Here is a 13,742-nt window from a genome sequence, read left to right as displayed (position 1 = left end):
CAGGCAGTAAGATTTGGGTATGTTATTTTAGGCAAAAATTTGAAAAAAAGGGGAGGATCCTTAAGAGCTTTAACATGATTCTTGAATTACTATCTCATCTCTGTACCCCACACATACAATTATCTGCAAGGTCCCTCAGTCGAGCAGTAAACAGATTCAAACACAAAAACAAGGGAGTTTTCCAATACCCCGCAAAGAAGAGTACCTAATGGTATATGGATTTTAAAAAATGAAATAACAAAAGAAAATACATTTAAAATCCCTTTGAGCATGGTGAAGTTATTAATTACACTTTTGATGGTGTATCAATACACCCAGTCACTACAAAGATACAGGCATCCTTCCTAGTGCAGTTGCCAGAGAGGAAGGAAACCGCTCAGGGATTTCACCACGAGGCCAACGGTGACTTCAAAACAGTTACAGAGTTGAATGCCTGTGGCTTTAATTGTTAAGGACTGGGAAGTTTTTCAGGATAAAAAAGAAACAGAATGGAGCTAAGCACAGGCAAATGCTAAAGGAAAATCTGGTTCAGTCTGCTTTCCACCAGCCACTGGGAGATGAATTCACCTTTCAGCAGGACAATATCCTAAAACCCAAGGCCAAATCTACACTGGAGTTTGCCAAGAAGACAGTGAATGTTACCAAGAAGACAGTGAATGTTCCTGAGAGGCCGAGGTACAGTTTTGACTTAAATCTGCTTGAAAATCTATGGCAAGAACTGAAAATGGTTGTCTAGCAATGATCAACAACCAATATTAGTGTTTTACAAACTTTAACATGACAGTTTTTTGTGTAGATCGTTGACAAAAAATGTCAAATCAATTTTAATCCTACTTTGTAACACAACAAAATGTTGAAAAAGTCAAGGGATGTGAATAATTTCTGAAGACATGTAAATAATATGAAGAGTGCCTGGGTTCTCCTTGTTTTTCTCTGACTAGTAAACCTCTACCCTTACCCAACAGCACCTCCAATCCTACTTAATGATATTCTATCTATAGTGTATGCACATACCTCTCCCAACCCTTTTTTTACCTTCTTTTTCCTCCACCCACAGGGTGTTATCTGAATTTAGCTCAGTGCCTTACATAAAGATGTCTCCACAGCACCAGCTTCTACCTGACCTATGGAGAGAATCAATATTACAGCTTTTTCTACATGATCTGAGTGACGTTTCTGCATAGCTTTAAATACATGAACTATCCACCTGGGTGTACACCTGCTGCATACGGCCAAATAACCTCTGGACCAGGTGACCTTTGCTTTGAGTTAACAACCGCAGGGGTCGAATGGAACATGAACTTCTTGGAAACACCAACACATAGGACCACCAGGTTCACATAGCCCATAGCTATTAGATTAATATTACCTACAATCTTCCAGTTTACCATGGGGTCGAAACGAAAAAGCATGGGTTGAATAAATTCCTATAGAAACACCTACACATAAGGCCTCACCAAGTCATATTATTGATATTAGATCAATAATAGCTAGAATCTTGTCAGCCATCCAGGGATTAATTATATTTTCCATTTCACTTCATGAAAGTTCTCATAAAAAGTGGGTAACCGTTTTTTTCCAACAGTGCCTTCAGAAAGTATTCATACCCCTCAATTTAGTCCACATATTGCTGTCTTACAGCCTGCATTCAAAATTGATTAAATCGTTTTTTCTCACCCACCTACACACAATACTCCATGAAGTGAAAACAGGTTTTTTGAAATTTGTGCAAATCTTTGAAAATGAAATACAGAAATATCTAATTTACATAAATATTCAAACCCCTGAGTCAATACTTCGTAGAAGTACCTTTGGCAGTGATTACAGCTGTGAGTCTTTTTAAGTGCACAAAAGTTTTAGAACACCTACTCATTCAAGTGTTTTTTTAGTGTTTTTTTAAACTATTTTCTACATTGTAGAATAATAGTGAAGACATCAAAACTAAAACATATGGAATTTTGTAGTAAGCAAAAAAGTGTTAAACAAATCAAAATATATTTTACATTTGAGATTCTTCAAATAGCCACCCTTTGCCTTGATGACAGCTTTGCACACTCTTGGCATTCTCTCAACCAGCTTCATCTGGAATGCTTTTCTTAAAGGAGTTCCCACATATGCTGAGCACTTGTTGGCTGCTTTTCCTTCACTCTGCGATCCAACTCATCCCAAACCATCTCAATTTGGTTGAGGTCGGAGGATTGTGGAGGCCATGTCATCTGATGCAGCACTCCATCACTCTTCTTCTTGGTAAAATAGCCCTTACACAGCCTGGAGGTGTGTTGGGTCATTGTTCTGTTGAAAAACAAATAATAGTCCCACTAAGCCCAAACTAGATGGGATGGCGAATTGCTGCAGAATGCTGTGGTAGCCATGCTGGTTAAGTGTGCCTTGACTTCTAAGTAAATCACAGTGTCACAAGCAAAGCACCACCACACCATAACACCTCCTCCATGCTTTACGGTGGGAAATACACATGCGGAGATCATCCGTTCACCCACACCGCATCTCACAGACATGGTGTTTGGAACCAAAAATGTCCAATTTGGTCCAGTCTAATGTTCATTACTTGTGTTTCGGCCCAAGCAAGTCTCTTCTTCTTATTAGTGTCCTTTAGTAGTGGTTTCTTTGCAGCAATTTGACCATGAAGGCCTGATTCAGTCTCCTCTGAACTGTTGATATTGAGATGTGTCTGTTACTTGAACTCTGTGAAGCATTTATTGGGCTGCAATTTCTGAGGCTGGTAACTCTAATGAACTTATCTTCTGCAGCAGAGGTGACTCTGGTTCTTCCATTCCTTTGGCGGTCCTCATGAGAGCCAGTTTCATCATAGCGCTTGATGGTTTTTGCACTTGAAGAATGGAATTTTCCAGATTGACTGACCATGTCTTAAAGTAATGATGGACTGTCGCTTCTCTTTGCTTATTTGAGCTGTTCTTGCCTTAATATGGACTTTTACCAAATAGGACTCAAACGCATTAAGGAAAGAAATTCCACAAATTAACTTTTAAGAAGGCACACCTGTTAATTGAAATGCATTCCAGGTGACTACCTCATGAAGTTGGTTGAGAGAATGCCAAGAGTGTGCAAAGCTGTCTTTGTAATGACTGGGTGTATTGATACACCATCCAAAGCGTGTTTTACCCATCTACCAATAGGTTCCCTTCTTTGTGAGGCATTGGAAAACCTCCCTTGTCTTTGTGGTTGAATCTGTTTTTGAAATCCACCACGGATAATTGTATGGGTGGGGTACAGAGAAGAGGTAGTCATTCAAAAATCATGTTAAACACTATTATTGCACACAGAGTGCAACATGTGACTTGTTAGGCCAATTGGAACTTATTTAGGCTAGGCATGACAAAAGGGTTTAATACTTACTGACTCAAGACATTTCAGCTTTTCATTTTTAATTAATTTGTAAATAATCAAAAAACATCATTCCACTTTGACATTATGGGGTATTGTCTGTAGGCCAGTGACAACAAATCTCAATTTAATACATTTTAAATTCAGGCTGTAACACAAAATATGGAAAAAGTCAAGGGGTTTGAATACTTTTTGAAGGCACTATCTACCAGACCTCTTAATATAGCTTTGACAAAATGGTTGTTACGGTGAGATGGATGTCTAAGGGAAAATTTGATTAATATGAAAGGAGAAGGTGAATATTTTAGATATCCTGACAGAATGGTGAGAAAAAGATGACTAACCATTGGTTTCTTAAATTAAAGTGCAACATTGCCACCTAGTGGTCTTACTATGCTAATTCCATGCTCAATATTCAAATAAATCAAATCAAATTGTATTAGTCATATGTGCCGAATACACCAGGAGTACACCTTACAGTGAAATGCTTACTTACAAGTCCTTAACCAACATTGCAGTTAAGAAAAATAATTGTTAAGTAAAAAATAAATAAGTTAAAAAAATAGATCATTAAAGAGCAGCAGTAAAAGAACAGTAGCGATGGTTACTGGTACAGAGTCAATGTGAGGGCACAGGTTAGTCGAGGTAATTGAGGGAGTATGTACGTGTAGGTAGAGTTAAAGTGGCTACGTAGATAGAGTAGCAGCCGTGTAACGGGGGGGGGGGGGGGGCGCGAAACCACTTGCAGTGCAGTAGCAGAGAACAGTCTGACTAAGGTGGCTGGAGTCTGACAATTTTTAGGGCCTTCCTCTGACACCGCTGAAGCAAGGCCCCAGTGATGTACTGGGCCGTACACACTACCCTTTGTGCCATGCGGTTGCCATACCAGGCGGTGATGCAACCAATCAGGATGCTCTCGATAGTACAGCTGTAGAACTTGAGGATCCATGCCAAATCATTTTAATACTGTATTTTGCAGTTAACTGTTTTTAGTCTGCCCTCTCTCCATGACAGCCTCCAGACATAACTTGTGTGTGACTTGATGCATGCCTATGTCTGCCATCCTAGCACACTTGCAGAAGGTGAAGAATGACTGAAGTGGACAGATAAGGGAACCAAGAGTCAAATGAAGCCAGGGCAGTATGCATTTCAGTTTGATCCCATTCACAGCAAATGTTCTGAATCCACCAAATCCTATTCACCCCCCCTTCAGTCTGAACCAGTAGTTTAAATACTGTCGCTGATCAGCACTTCTCTCCCAAACCCAAACCCCACTAGATGGCACCAGGAGTCAAAAACACTAACCCATTGGGAAGATGTCACAAGCTTTCCAAGTGAAGCATAATGCTAAACTCATCGGTTAGTCCCAGTGTAACATTATGTTCATTTACAATGTGCAAGATTAAGCCCAAAATCCTCTTAACCTTTGTGTGATAGGAAAATACTGGCTGCTAAATCTTAGAATGGAATCCAAAACAAAACTGAGCATCAGTTTGGATTTCAGGCTAACTACATCCTCACATCTTTAACCTGTTCTGGCTAAGTGTTAAAGGATAGTCTTCGAAGAATTGCGGAAAACTGAAGCGTCAAAGGAATCAATAAAGCACAAATTAATAAAATGCGTTTAACAATTTTATTTTTTAGTACAACAGTTAAGTCAACTAGTAACATCTATTAAGAATCCAAAGTGTATTCCTCTTTTGCATTCCATGTGTGGACCCACTTCCAGTAACATCCTAGATGATTAAAAAGTCTGGCAAAGTTACTTCATTGCCCTACAACAGCACTAAGTCATGTGCTTTGAGACAAAACTCCACTTTACAAATGCATAAAATCTGCAGTGGCACAAAGATTAGATTTAGGGTGTGTCTGAAATGGCACCGTACTACTTTTGGGTAGTGTAATAGGATCAGGATGCCATATCAGCCCTAGTTCTTTAAAGAACAAGACTAGCAGATCTCTGAACAGCAAAAGCTGCAATACAACACCTGATGCTGTGAAAAAAGGTGAAACCAATCAATATGTTAACAAACAGTGATCAATAAGTGCTATGAACAGTCAGGTGTGAGATACACGGGGACACTGTTCCAAAGCTGCACTATGGAATAGAGAGATCATGTCGAGGGCCTATGCACAGCACACGCTTCCTTAAAGGACAACTACGTACACTGCTATTTTTCATTAGGTCAGAAGCTGCAATGACAAAAGCTACATATCCAAAGAAATGGGCTGTGTATGAAACCGTTACTTGAGGTCAAATTCTTGGTTCCTCAGTCCTTTTTTCATTAATCTCTCAAAGCTTAATTTGTGGTATAAGGACATTACCTTGGATCCTATCCTCCAATGCCATTTGAAAGGAATTGAGGATTTGAAGGCTAGTAACATTTAGACAGCCGTGGAATAGAAGCAACAAGGAGACAAATATCCACATGTAAAACTATAGCAAGTACACTTATAGTAGAGAAGCTAAATTCACAAACTGGGAGAACTTATATTTCTTCATAAAGTGGGTGGCAGTGAACAAAAATACTGGCCATCAACTAAATATAAATCAATCTTTGGATACGTAAAAAACCCTATAGTATACAATTCCCCTATAGACTGAACTGTTCAGTTTTCTGATGTCTCGGCACCGCCCTCTTTGGTTTCCTTCTTAGCACGCACCTCTTCCAGTTTCTTGTCCTGGGAAGACAGAAGTTCAAAACATTAGTGACATCTTTCAAAAGTGAATTTCTTAACAGACAGTAAATGCATACATTCCTTTGCCAATTTGTCACAAGCTTGACCAGTGATGTGAAGTCAATTAAAAACACTGATCATAAAACACTTAACTTTCTCCTGCAAGTCTCCCAACTGCATGTACAAATTACCTCAAACTAGCCTGTACCCCTGCACACTGACTAGGTACCAGTAAAGTCTACACTTGTTGTATACGGCACATGTGGCAAATAAAGTTTAATTTGATCCAAACCAACTGAACTCACTTGCAGAGATAAGTGATCAAGTCGTTGAGACCACCACCCCAGTGGGTGTATCCTTTAGGGATGGGGCATGGTTATTCGAATAAACCTTAATGAAGTTGGCTAAATGAGAAGTAGGCTACAATGATCTACCAACAGGAAGGCAGTTTCATATGACTGGAGTTGTAGACATTGGACAGGGAGCACAGCAAAATGGCCGTAATTACCCTTGTTACTTTAGCTTGTTAGCTTTTAATAACAATTTGATGCAGTTAAGACAACCACTACCAAACGGTACAGTCAGGCCTTAATGGCCATGTACTCTTATAATCTCCATAAGGGACAGCCAGAAGAGGACTGGCCACCCCTCAGGGCCTGATTCCTCTAGGTTTCTTCGTAGGGAGTTTTTCCTAGTCAACGTGCTTCTGCATCTGAGATGCTTTCAGTTTGGGGTTTTAGGCTGGGATTAGTTGTTTTTAGTCAAAAGCTCGCTAGCAAGAACTGCACCCTCCTGAATGGGTGTCACCCGTGTCGAAATTTGTACAAACTTTGGAAATGTTAATGTGGTCGCTAGCTAGGCGCAGGCCATTAAGTCACTGATCATGTTCCAGAGTGTCAACACCATGATGCATCATGGGTAAATTGTGACTGATCTACAAATAGTCATTTATGATGCAAGGTGATTTGGAGTCAGCAGTCACCTGCAATATTGAACAACCCCACTGTCTTGTGAGCTTCATTGAAAATGACTGGTAGCTGAGTCAGATGATCACAGCAAGACAGATATGCAGGTAAAAAAGATAGTCCAACATACCTTCTCCTTGAACTTCTCACTCATGGCTGCCTGAAGGGCCTCCTTGTTTTCTTTGTTAGCCTCCATCTTCTGGTTAAGCTTCTCCTCTGCTATCTTGCTGAAGTTGTTGTTCTCCTCCATGGCTTTCCTTTGCACCTCCTTCTCATGCTCCCGCTTCTCAGCGAGGTGTTTCAGAACCTCCGCTTCATGGGACTGGAGGATGGCACAAGAGGAGTGCGATTCAGACATCCAACTACAAAACATTTTAATAATACAGAGCAGGGTTCCCCAACTGGCTGCAGCCACAGGTGATTTGCCCACACCCAAGTTCTGGGGGGCAGGAAATGAGACAAGGAGTTTAAACATTTGGGAAATCTGTGCCAAAGTATTCCCCACACAGAGATACACAAATGTAAGCAATGAATGGAAGGAATAGGTTTTAGTCAATCATAGGCTGGAAATTGAGAGAAGCTCAAATGGCTATCAAAACAAAATAAACACTGAATCTAGTTGATCCCTATCATAGAGGCTTGTCAGGTCAACAAGGCAAAATATTTGAATGTGAATACTAGTGATGGGGGGAAAAAAGACAAATCTATCTAGTTAAGTCAGGATATTGTAGTCGTATTTGGATTAATTGGGATCCTGCTTCCTTGGGGTCCAAAAAGGACAAAATTGATAAAGCAACTAATAAAGTAAACTCATAATCTGACGATATAGCATATCGTAGACAATAACGCAGTATTTTTGCACTAGCTGGCTGTACCTGCACCAAAATGCCAGTATTTTTACCAGTCAAGCAGAAATGTTCCACCCAAGTTCCATGATACCCTTTTGTTTTTACCTAACAATATACACTATTATTCATGAGGGAGGGTAGATGACCCTTTTGTCAAAAAAGGTCATTTCTGGACAATATACTTCCCTTTAGGGGACCCCTTTTGGCTCAAGAGCATCTCCATAGGCAAAAAGTTCAGTGTAGCATCTAACTGGAGCACAACCTACCTTCCTCCTCTCCTCTGCAGCCTCTAGTTTCCTCTGAATCTCCTCCAAGGACAGGTCCTTCTTCTTGGGGGGAGAAAGGGGGAACTCTCCCTTGGCATCTGGAGCTGGAGCTCCTAGGATCACCTCGAACGCCTGGCCAGACGCACGTTTGTCAATCTCCTTAACCAGAATATCTGGATGGGACAAATTATGCATTTCAGTTACTGAAACAAGTACATCAACATGGCGGTTTCTATTGTAACGGGGAACTTGTCTGTGTGCAGAAATACTAAGCCTTCCAAACAAGGGAAGCAGACTAAGGACAGAGATGTGAACAATCCAGGAGGGGGGGGGGGGGTGCAGACAGAATTGGGCCACTAGACAATTAATGCTCCCTGTAAAAACATTTATTTTTTATATAACTTCTCCTTCCTCTCATCTGGACTGATGGGAATAGACATGACTGGTGAAAACCATATGGTGGAAGCTCATTAGACTGGCTTCCACCTGGTCACTTTAAGATAAGAGTGGAACGAATATTTTCAGCTTTTAAAAATCACAACTTGCCTCCGCAGGAAGAGGCCATTTCAGCAGTGGAAAGAGTCAATGTACCTGGAAGGAAGAAAAAGTATGAATTAGTAACACATTTATTTAATAAAGCCCTTTCAAAATCAGTTGTCAGAGTGCTTTTACAGTAACCCGGCCTAGACACCAACAAGCACACCTAATAAACCTTTATAATGCATTAGTATGTCCTTGAACATGAAGAACCAGCTACACCCACTCCCTGCGCACTGGATGAAATCTCCATCTTCACAAGGTGCCTGAATCAACAGAGCACTAGCACCCTCTGGTGTGATAGAGATCTCACTGTGTTCAGGTGGAACACTGACTAAACAGAGCTGCGAAAAGCAAAACAAGGCCCACCCAGTGGGGACATCTTTCGGTCATGTTCAACACTGCAACCAACCACCGCCCTATTAAAAAAAACCTATGTGGCATTCATTCACAGCTAACTATGGCACATTAAAACACAAGTAGGGCCAGGAAGATACCAGTATCACTATGCATTAGTATCTTGGCAAGGAAACAAAACAAGGAATCAAACATTATGTTGTCATCCAGAGACATTTATTTTCCTAACCGAAGCACAAAATTTTACATACATCTGTTTTTTTTAAACGACCAAAGAGTTCTTATTTTTGCCATGAAAACAATATAGCAATACGGGTATTTTCCGGGCCCCACGGTCTAGCATGTACACTAGATTTAATGAAATCAAGAAGCCCCTACTGTAAGTTAGATGGGTGAGGCCCTTTCAATGCCAGGCTACAGCCTCAGTTGCAGGGATACATGTTGATGAATAAACAGGCTGTGTCTTAGAACAAAAGGCTAAAGCTTACCAACATTGCAGGGGGTTGAAAATGCCATTGGGGAGCTACAAAGATATTTTGCAGCTATAATATACAACGGAAGCCAACAAGACTAATCTCTGAATATAGACGCAGTCAGTAGAACAAGCTGCAAAAACGGTGCACCTGTTTGTGTGTAGTTCTCTAGCTAAAAACCACAGAGGGGGGAGGGCAAAAGTTCGAGAGCAGCTAGTTAATACTTGAACCATTCAAAAGCAAAAATAATCATAATCACCGTTATTCGCTAAATACATGTGCATGTACAGGAATTTGACTGGTGAAGTGGTGCTGCCAAAGTCAGACAAACATGCGGAGGTTTGTCAAGAACTCAAGGATAAATATCAACTTACGTAAGAACGTATAAAGTATTTCCATGTAACTTAGCCAACTCATGATGCACTTAACCCAAATGTATTATCTTGGATAAAAAGGGGGGGAAGACACCTGCAGCAATCAAAATATAACACTAACCTTAGTTCTAAATACAGAGACTAGCTAACGTTTCAGGGTCACAAAACTTGTTTAGGTTCCAAAATATTAGGTAACAGCACAAGAAAGCCGCTTTTGTTTGGTTGCAATGAACCTTAATGTGAGCAGCTGCAAACAAAGAGGGGCGCGAGCGCGTGCTCCAACAGCTCAGCCCGCTTTGCTACTTGCACGATGCCCCTCTATTTCAAGTTCAATGTGTTTGAACGACTGGTAAATTGTGATTTAACCTGAACGTTCAACGAACAATCATTAACGTCAATATCGCTGAGAATTGTTAGTGGCGACGGAAAACTTCAAATATGGATGCCAACAGCGTTTGTTTTTCAAAATATCCTGCAAACAAAATGCTTAAGTCATCGAAATGCATCAATTAATGGCTCAAAGTAGGCTAAATTAGCTCGTTTAAAATGTCAAAGACCTGTGCATATTATAGTAAATGCAGAATGACTTGTTACTAGCTAGTTACGTCGTGTAATCAATAGAAAGTCATTTGCGCCACGAACTATCAAGTGTGCATCCCTACCCAGTAAGTAACGTCAAGACAAACACTCAACTTGTCACTGTCTGAAGGCAACAGAACAATCAAAAGATGACTAACGTTACACGTTACAGTACCACGGCACAATAGTAGTTAACCAGCGTTCCCCACAATTACATTCCATTTTCACTAGAGCAGTCAGAAACTATTTTGAAAGACATGAAATTAGCTAGGTTGGTTAGTTAACGTCCAAAAAACCCCGAGGACAACCGTGGCGTTTAGCCAATATTGAAGCTGAGGTAACCCATTTTATCACCACTCGACCAACTCGTTTTTTTAAAATACATATCAGGCAAGATTAGCTAGAACATTCCAATCTTTAAATCATATTTTTTTGTAAGGATAACGTTAACTACGCAACAGACTAATGTTACACCCACCTTTACAAACAGTGAAACAAATTTCTCCTCAGCAGCCAGACTTTAGCCGCGAATTTTCTGCTCGAGCATGGCCAGTTCGCGCATAAAAAGCCCCAAATGTGTCGTCAATGCCAATTCTGCAATTCTATTGGCTGTTTACTACTCTCTCCGCACTCTTGGTAATTGTAGTTTTTGGGATTTCTAGACATCAGCACAGACAAGACGAGCGTCTCCATAACATTTAATTACTTTGGTAATGAATAATGAACGTCGAATGTATTTAGTGGAATATATACATTTATTGTTTCAATTTTATTCATCAAAAATATGTGTATTTTGGGGATGAAATGTCAAACGTGTGTCCTTGACCTGCATTTAAGGGCTTACAGCCCTTGAATAAAGTGTGTGATGATTACATAAGTCTTCAATCTTTGCTCCAACTAACCAGATGCACGTTCTTGACCGTGAACTACCGAGGACTGCCTTTGCCTTCATCTGTGTATTGGCCATAGTAGACTGACTGAAGGGTAGCTATACGATTTATTGGATGAAATACCGTTTTTATCACGTTGTCTGTGCTATTTGGGCTCCCGAGTGGCACATGAGTCTAAGGCACTGCATCTCAATGCTAGAGGCGGCACTACAGACCTGGTTCGATTCCAGGCTGAATCACAACCGGCCGTGATTGGGAGTCACATAGGGCGCCGCACAATTGGCCCAGGGTTGTCCGGGTTAGGGTTTGGCCGGGGTATTTGTTCTTAACTGACTTGCCTAGTTAAATAAAGGATACATAAATACATTTTAAAAAATCGAATATATTTTATTTTGTGCAATATCTTCCATAGTCATGGCTGTTATTTTGTCCTACTTTTTTTTAATCACACAGAGAGCTATGACTGCAGAGGATCCATGGAATGACCCATGTTTCCTCCGGAGCCAGAAAGCTGCAGTTATGCATCATTTATCAACATAATGTATTGTATTGTTATTAGAGGACTTGAGAGGGCTGCCTCCCCAATCCTGAAGGAAGTCAGCTTCTGCCTGTCTGTCTGTTTGTTAGGTAATGTCACACCCCAGGACTCCAACACTGAGACTATAAGAAATCTCTAAAGGCTTTATGTTTGTTCTCTATAACTAGGCTAGCACACCACAGACTTCACAGTCTACAAACTCTTATCTCTAAGAAAAGTGTTTTTTTCAGGAAGAGAGGGAGACAAGGGGAAGCAGAAGATGGAGAAGGAAAGAGAAAGGGAAGATAAAGAGAGGAAGAAAATAGCTGTCACATGATAAGTCCGTGCTGAAAAAAGATTGAAAATAAATAAATAAAAGGTAGCACACTGGAGCTGCATAGCCTATAACCTACATTGAGTGCCAGCTTTTCTTTCTTTACTGTCACATAAGTTTCTTACTTATCCCATATTCTGTAGTTGGGGGATTTAATACAGTCTCATTTCTGCTTGGCACCATGTTTGCCATCCTTTCATGTCACCATATGGTGGTCCACTTCAGGCAAGATGGCTAACAGGAGTTACATCCCCTTCCTCATTGTCTACCCACAGCTACCATCATCCATCATCAAATCAAATCACATTTTATTGGTCACATACAAATATTTAGCAGATGTTATTGAGGGTGTAGAAAAATGCTTGTGTTCCTAACTCCAACAGTGCAGTAGTAACTAACAATTCACAACAATACACACAAATCTAAAAGTAAAAGAATGCAATTAAGAAATACATAAATATTAGGACGAGCGATGTCTGAGTGGCATTGACTAAAATACAGTAGAATACAGTACTGTATATACATATGAAATTAAGAAACCAGTATGTAAACATTATTAAAAGTGACTAGTGATTCCATGTCTATGTACATAGGGCAGCAGCCTCGAAGGTGCAGGGTTCAGTAACCGTGTGGTAGCCGGCTAGTGATGGCTATTTAACATTCTGATGGCCTTGAGATAGAGGCTGTTTTTCAGTCTCTCTGTCCCAGCTTTGATGCAACTCGGGTGGTTGATATCCTTGATGATTTGGCCTTCCTGTGACATCGGATGTTGTAGGTGTCCTGGAGGGCAGGCAGTGTGCCCCCGGTGATGTGTTGGGCAGACCGCACCACCCTCTGGAGAGCTGTGCGGTTGCGGGCGGTGCAGTTGCCATACCAGGCGGTGATACAGCCCGACAGGATACTTTCAATTGTACATCTGTAAAAGTTTGTGAGGGTCTTAGGGGCCAAGCCAAATTTCTTCAGCCTTCTGAGGTTGAAGAGACGCAGTTGCGCCTTCTTCACCACACTGGCTGTGTGGGTGGACCATTTCAAATAGTCAGTGATGTGTACACAGAGGAACTTGAAGCTTTTCACCTTCTCCACTGCGGTCCCGTTGATGTGAATAGGGGCGTGCTCTCTCTGTCTCTTGAATTCCACGATCAGCTCCTTCGCTCCTTCCATCAGGAAGTCCAGGACCCAGTTGCACAGGGCGGGATTCAGGTCCAGGGCCCCAAGCTTAATGATGAGCTTGGAGGGTGCTATGCTGTTGAAGGCTGAACTATAGTCAATAAACATCATTCTTACATAGGTATTCCTCTTGTCCAGATGCGATAGGGTAGTGTGGAGTGCAATGGCGATTGCATCATCTGTGGATCTATTGGGGCGGTATGCTAATTGAAGTGGGTCTAGGGTGACAGGTAAGGTAGAGATGATATGATCCTTAACTAGCCTCTCAAAACACTTCATGATGACAGAAGTGAGTGCTACAGGGCAATAGTAATTTAGTTCAGTTACCTTTGCTTTCTTGGTTATAGGAATGATGGTGGACATCTTGAAGCAAGTGGGGACAGCAGACTGGGA

The 13,742-nt window shown here is 41.0% G+C and overlaps 1 protein-coding gene across 2 annotated transcripts; it reads right to left on the bottom strand.

Annotated features, from left to right (window-relative positions):
• Positions 1-4,977: 4,977 nt before the first annotated feature.
• On the bottom strand, positions 4,978-11,029 carry LOC139554897 (stathmin-like). 2 transcript variants are annotated; one of them, XM_071368146.1, is made up of 5 exons: positions 10,920-11,029; positions 8,668-8,712; positions 8,122-8,294; positions 7,138-7,329; positions 4,978-6,045 (listed from the first exon to the last, which is right to left on the bottom strand). In XM_071368146.1, the coding sequence occupies exons 2-5, from the start codon at positions 8,684-8,686 to the stop codon at positions 5,974-5,976; spliced, it is 456 nt and encodes a 151-aa protein (XP_071224247.1). In that variant the 5' UTR covers positions 8,687-8,712; positions 10,920-11,029; the 3' UTR covers positions 4,978-5,973. The 2 variants fall into 2 exon arrangements, with proteins under 2 accessions (XP_071224247.1, XP_071224246.1); XM_071368145.1 differs by lacking the exon at positions 10,920-11,029 and adding an exon at positions 9,504-9,546.
• Positions 11,030-13,742: the final 2,713 nt, after the last annotated feature.

The sequence above is a fragment of the Salvelinus alpinus genome, chromosome 26 (genome assembly GCF_045679555.1).
Source record: "Salvelinus alpinus chromosome 26, SLU_Salpinus.1, whole genome shotgun sequence".
Classification (NCBI taxonomy): domain Eukaryota; kingdom Metazoa; phylum Chordata; class Actinopteri; order Salmoniformes; family Salmonidae; genus Salvelinus; species Salvelinus alpinus.
The sequence above is the reverse complement of the archived record's forward strand: the minus strand, read 5'-3'. Positions and strand labels throughout refer to the sequence as shown.